This window comes from Solanum pennellii, chromosome 2 (assembly GCF_001406875.1).
Source record: "Solanum pennellii chromosome 2, SPENNV200".
In the NCBI taxonomy this organism is placed as follows: domain Eukaryota; kingdom Viridiplantae; phylum Streptophyta; class Magnoliopsida; order Solanales; family Solanaceae; genus Solanum; species Solanum pennellii.
In genome coordinates, this window is record NC_028638.1 from 51,077,594 (window position 1) to 51,083,593 (window position 6,000).

A 6,000-nucleotide genomic window follows, 5' to 3' on the forward strand; every position below is an offset into this window, starting at 1 on the left:
AGAGACTTGACAAGGAATATACAATTGAATCGAATTGTATAAAACGAGAAAGAGAGAAATTAGATACAATTTGAAAATTGTATAAAACGAGAAAGAGAGAAAGGCAAAAGAAACTGGGCAGGGAAGTATTTTTATTATATAATTATAAGTGTATAGGACGAAAATATATGTACTTGCATGTGTATATACAATTTTCTCACGCTTTATACAAACAGAAACGAAATTTATACATTTCGCTTTTGTTTGTATAAGTGAGAAAGGCGAGGGTGGCGAGCGAGATTTGGAAGAGCGGCGAGCGAGATCTGGAAGAGGGGAGAGAGGGGAACAAAAATATATGTATTTATACAATTTTCTCTGCTTTATACAATCAGAAACAATTTTTATACACTTTTGTTTGTATAAAAAGTGAGGAAGCGAGCGAGAGATTGGAGGAGAGTGGCGAGCGAGATATTTGGGAGAGAAGCGCCTGACAATTTTTTGCAAATGTTTGCTATGGAGCACAATTTAATCAAACCCTAGCTACTCCATTTATTTTAAGTTATTAGTTTGCTATTATATACAATTTTCCCTTTATTTAATGTATATATGTATATTGATCATACATTTAGTATAAATATACATTATGCATTATGTATATACATTTAGTAAACTAGATGTCCGAATGATATTTCACTTTAAAGTTTCCGCAAGTTATATAGATTAGTCTGTAGTCATATAAAATAAGATTAAGTTATAACATCAGAGGCAACATAAATATTTTTTGCATTGATGATATCAGAAGTAATAAGAAATTGTGTATATTTGCTGATCATCATTTAAATTTTTGGTTTTGCAAAATAGAACACCAAAACGTTTTATCATATTATATGTATATAATATAATTGACCAATATATAAACGTTTGATTACATTTAAGTTGTGCTGGATTATTAATTGATAGTCCTGGCTGGCAGCAGGTTCCATATCTACTATATTTTTGAACATAGATGTTGGACAACTTGCCACTGAAATAACAATTCAAATAAGGACTAATCATATCGCAAATTTAAGTTTTAAATTTTATCGAAGTGAATAAACTTGTACTTATTGTACAAAATTTATGTTAATAATTTAGTGCAACTTGTAAAATTATATGTGCATATAATCTTAGTTTGGAGTATCAAATCTTATTATTGGTCTAAGACTTGAGTAATATTTTAATGGAACCCTGTTATCGAAACACTAGTGCACTGTGAAGTTAGGCTGGCAGTGTGACTTTCTGAGCTTTTTCCCATGTCTTGCCAGGCCAAACATCATCACTTAGATAAGTAGGCATGTTCCCCCCGATGCCGAGCTTAGCTTAATTAATAATAGTACTAACTTAATTACTCAAGTTAGATTTAGAGCTGTCAAGATGGGCTAGTCCACCCCATTCGGGGTAACTCATACAAATTTTGATATTTTACATGTCAGGTCGGGCTAGCCCATTTTTATTATGGGCCAGAAAACGATTTGCCCAACCCACAAGCATGTGAGTTACAGGCTTACCGGATTAGCCCACTTTTTTAAAAATTATATTTTTTTTTGTAATTATTAAATTAAATTATAAATTATAATTTAAAAATATTTTCATAAATATATATTAAATGATGTTAATTGTTAATCAAATCCACAAATAAAATTATCTTTATAATATTTATTATGTTTTTTTCAAATAAAAGTGTAAATGTCTAAAAAGAAATATTAACCTAATTGTTTTGAGTTTAGACTCTCTTTAATTTTAAAACTATATTATATTTTTCAATTAATTTTTACTGGCCCACGGGTCGGCCCTACTGATATTTCTTAGGTTCCACAAATCAGCAGGTTTATTCAGGCCGGGCTAAAAAGCTCTTTTCTTAAATGGACTCCAAAAATCTTAGCACAGCTCTATTAAATCGCGGGTTAGGCCGGCCAAACGGGACTAGCCCATATTTGAGACTCTAGTTAGATTACATCAGAATTTTTTTAACCAAACTAAGTCATTATTTAAATCAATTCACCAAAATAATATGTTTTAATTTTTTTTACAAAACTAGTATAAAAGTATTTCTGAGTAATGTTTTAGGGTGTTTTTATTTTAAAAATTCAACGAATAAAAACGGATGAAGTTGACGACGTTAAATGAATAAACGTATTTTATTATATCAAAGTAAGGACTCGCTTCGTATTTTGTTTTGGAGACTACGGGCACTATCGATTTCTCACAACTTGAATTTTATTATATCAAAGTAAGGACCCGCTTCGTTCTTACAATCTTGATCACACTTGTTGCTTGCTTCAGCCACACTCCTTACTTGAGCACTTACACTTGTTTGCTCTCTTGGTTTCTTACTTACTTGGTTACTTTGTTTCTTGGTTGCATACAACTCAAATGGATCACCACTATTTATAAGAGGTGATGGAACAATCTAGCTAAACATATTTTTCTACTATATTCTATAATATTCATTCAACTACTTAATGCTAGAACTATCTCTATCTAGAACATTTCTAGACTATTCTCTCTAGAATATTCATTCTAGAGATCTTCCTTCAATTCTCCATAACTCCGGAATATTCTAAATTTTTCTTGACTTATCTTAAGTAAATAATTAAGTTGGCGATGAATCCTTAACATTATGCTTTCATAATCAGGAGAAAGGACATCAAAACCAACTGGCCATTTACTCAGAAAAATTTGCACGCAGCTTTATTTGAGGCATGGCGCGGCGAATAATTTGTTACCTCCTTGTTCCAGTAGCTACAAACTGTAATCCTTTTTGCATTTTGTGCTAATATCTCAGTTATAAGAATAGTTGTCCAGTACCAACATGTTTTATTACTTACTAAACACTTTTTGTAATTTTGTAATTATCTATAAGAACAGTAGTAACACATGGATATTTCAATTATTTTGTATTTGGTTTGTGTTTTTCCAATGGTTATGGAAAGCAATTTTGTTAAGATGGGGTTATACTTCCACCTCTAATCATCTAATGATATAAAGTTTGCAATTTTGTAATTATCTATTTGGTTAGTGATGATTCATGCCGCTTGTAAATTCTATCGTATAATAATCATTGGGACTTGGGAGGTATCATTCTTTCTCTAATCTTGTTTAGATGTAAACTTGACAAAAAAAAAAAAAGAGCACAAGGCTTATTATTAACAATAGAGAGTTCACCTGATGGGAAAAAATTATACACTAATAATATCATTGCACAAAATTAACAGTAATCTTACTATCTATAATGTTTTGGGTGTAAAACGTTACTATGAGTAACATTTTAAATTTGTAGGATTTCATTCTGCATTTGCAGGATCGGGTGATTGGATTCTCAATAAACGTACTCCTTGAGTTAAGTTTTAGGAGTACGTTTATTCATTTAACGTCGTCGACTCCGTCAGTTTTTGTCCGTTGAATTTTTAAAATAAAAATATCCTAAACGTTACTCAGAAATACGTTTATATTAATTTTATAAAAAAAAATTAAAAACGTATCATTTTAATGAATTAATTTAAATAATAGCTTAATTTGATCAAAATTTCGATTACATCATATATTAGACTTTAGTTACATTATCTGCCTAGCTAGACACGTAATTAAACATCATCTTAACCCAAATTCAAAGTTCAGAAACTAGATCATCGAAAAAGGTTGCTTCTTTATCACTGAACCAACAATTTTTATTTTTTTTTCGTTTTTAAATAATTAATGGATTCTCAATATAAATGCAATGGTTCAGGTAACGCTCAGCCATTGTCCTGAAATTACTAACCCAAAAATATAGGAGCGAATCTATGGTTGAAGGCAAAATGAAATCGTATTAATGCAGAGTCTAGATCTTGTTTGTGTTAAGAAATTTAGTTAATTTAATAAACAAAAAGATAGTATTTTATATTAAAATCTTGAATCTAACCACGGTGCTATAAATTCTGATGCAACACTCTTCTTTTTGCGTCACATCCAAATAGAAGGCTTGCTCTGTACTTAAGAGCTCTCTGTTTTCTCCTTCCTTCGTGTATACACACACCATTTTGTGTTTTTGTTTCTGAAACAATGACGGTCCAAAAGGCATTCGTTGCAATGCTTATTGCATCCTTTCTACTAGTCCATTTCGTTAATGCTCAAAAGGTTTGTCATTTCTTTTATTTTTAAATGAAAATGTTTATTATCACAATAAGTAGTCGATTAAGAGAATTGCTATCTCACATCCATCATGTTTGAACTCTTTAGGTTGACTACAGCAAGCCACCAGCATCAGCCCCTCAAGGTCCACAGCCACTAGGTAATCTATCAATTGCATATTTTTGTTCTGTATGGAGACATGTAATAAATAAAATTGTGTTGTAAATGATTGTACAGATTGCATAGGAGCTTGTAAATATCGGTGCAGTGAGTCGTCTAGGCAAAATCTATGCAACAGAGCATGTGGAAGCTGCTGCCATAGATGCCACTGTGTGCCACCAGGGACTTCTGGAAATTATGAAGCATGCCCTTGCTATTTCAATCTTATGACTCATAACACCACCCGCAAATGCCCTTAATCCCTTCTTCTTAGTTTTTAAATTTGTTCCCCAAAGGAAGTCCATTTTAAAAAAAAAACACAAAAAAACAGAGTGTAACTTCCAATTCAATTCAATGTTCCTTCTGTTTACGAAGCTTGTGATGCAATAATACATAAGTATTTATAACTTGTTCATAATGAGAATTTGCATAATCCTCTTCTACATCTAACTCCTACGTCCTAACCCTTTTAAATCATTTGTTAATTGGGTTTAAGTTCCAAATAAAACACTCAAACATTTAACTCGTTCAATTATTCCAACTGAATCAACCACTTTCACCATTGCTAACAATTAGGCGCTTACATAGTTGTTTTGATTCGCAATAATATGTATCTGACTGTGATTTATTAGACAATGACAACGGTCCAATTCAACAATAGTTATAACATATATAATCTACGACTAGCGTTACTCTTTGCGGAATTTCTCGTAAATGTTTTTATGACTATAAATATTAAAGATCAAGCTCAAAGCAGTTGAATTTATTTCTAAAACGAAAAATAAATGAAATTATAGAGAATGTAATAATATTTCATGTATTTGAAATATAATTCTGAACAGAGGCGTATCTAAGGGGAGTCACCGGGTTCACGTAAACCCATGATCCCCTCCCTAGATTATATATTAGTGTTATTTTTTTAAATAAATATTGAAATATGAACGTGTAATGTGACAATGACGGAATGGACTTCTCTCCGTGAGGTTAGAAATTTGAATTTTATAATTATTTTGTTTTAATTTTCTTTCTAAATGCCAAACCAATCAAATTTATATCATAATTCATAGATCAACCTTTTTATAACAGTGCATCCGTCATCTTAAAATTCTGAATACACTTCTAATCGTGCAAATATATTTTTACAATAAACGAATTCTATTGTTAATTAACATAGATAAGTTGGGTGTGCAGTCATGGATGACGAATATTTGGCATCGTTAACGGGTAATAAAACTCATTACATCCCCCAATACCTCTGTAATGGTTTCTGTATGTTGCATGTTACCACCACTGTTATACTCAGAAGGTTCTCTATTTTTGTTGGATTACTGTATCGGTTAAAATATCAATAATTAAATAATTTTTGAAGTTATTAAAAAATAAAATTATTTTCTTAGATAAGCTACTCACAGATAAATAATTTGTATTTATCCAAGATAAATAACAAAGATTAGCGATAATTTTAGAAAAATCATTTTCATAAAACATGAATAATGAAGTGGACGAGTGTGCCAGCTATATATATGTGACCCTTTGAACTAAAGAGAGATGCTGTCTAAGCAATCCAGCTGTGAGCTGTGCACCATTAATTAATATACTTTTAATTTTTAATGATGCAAACTCTTTTTAAAAAATGTACTTCTCCTACTCTTTTAATAAAATAATTTACACAGTTTGTTTCAACATGCTATAGTAGTATTTTTATATTTTAAG

General features: G+C 30.8%; 1 protein-coding gene across 1 annotated transcript; it reads left to right on the forward strand.

The window, feature by feature from the left end:
• The first annotated feature begins 3,955 nt into the window (after positions 1-3,955).
• On the forward strand, positions 3,956-4,708 carry LOC107010653 (gibberellin-regulated protein 11-like). The gene is made up of 3 exons (XM_015209945.2): positions 3,956-4,134; positions 4,237-4,288; positions 4,366-4,708. The coding sequence occupies exons 1-3, from the start codon at positions 4,060-4,062 to the stop codon at positions 4,545-4,547; spliced, it is 309 nt and encodes a 102-aa protein (XP_015065431.1). The 5' UTR covers positions 3,956-4,059; the 3' UTR covers positions 4,548-4,708.
• The last annotated feature ends 1,292 nt before the right edge of the window (positions 4,709-6,000 follow it).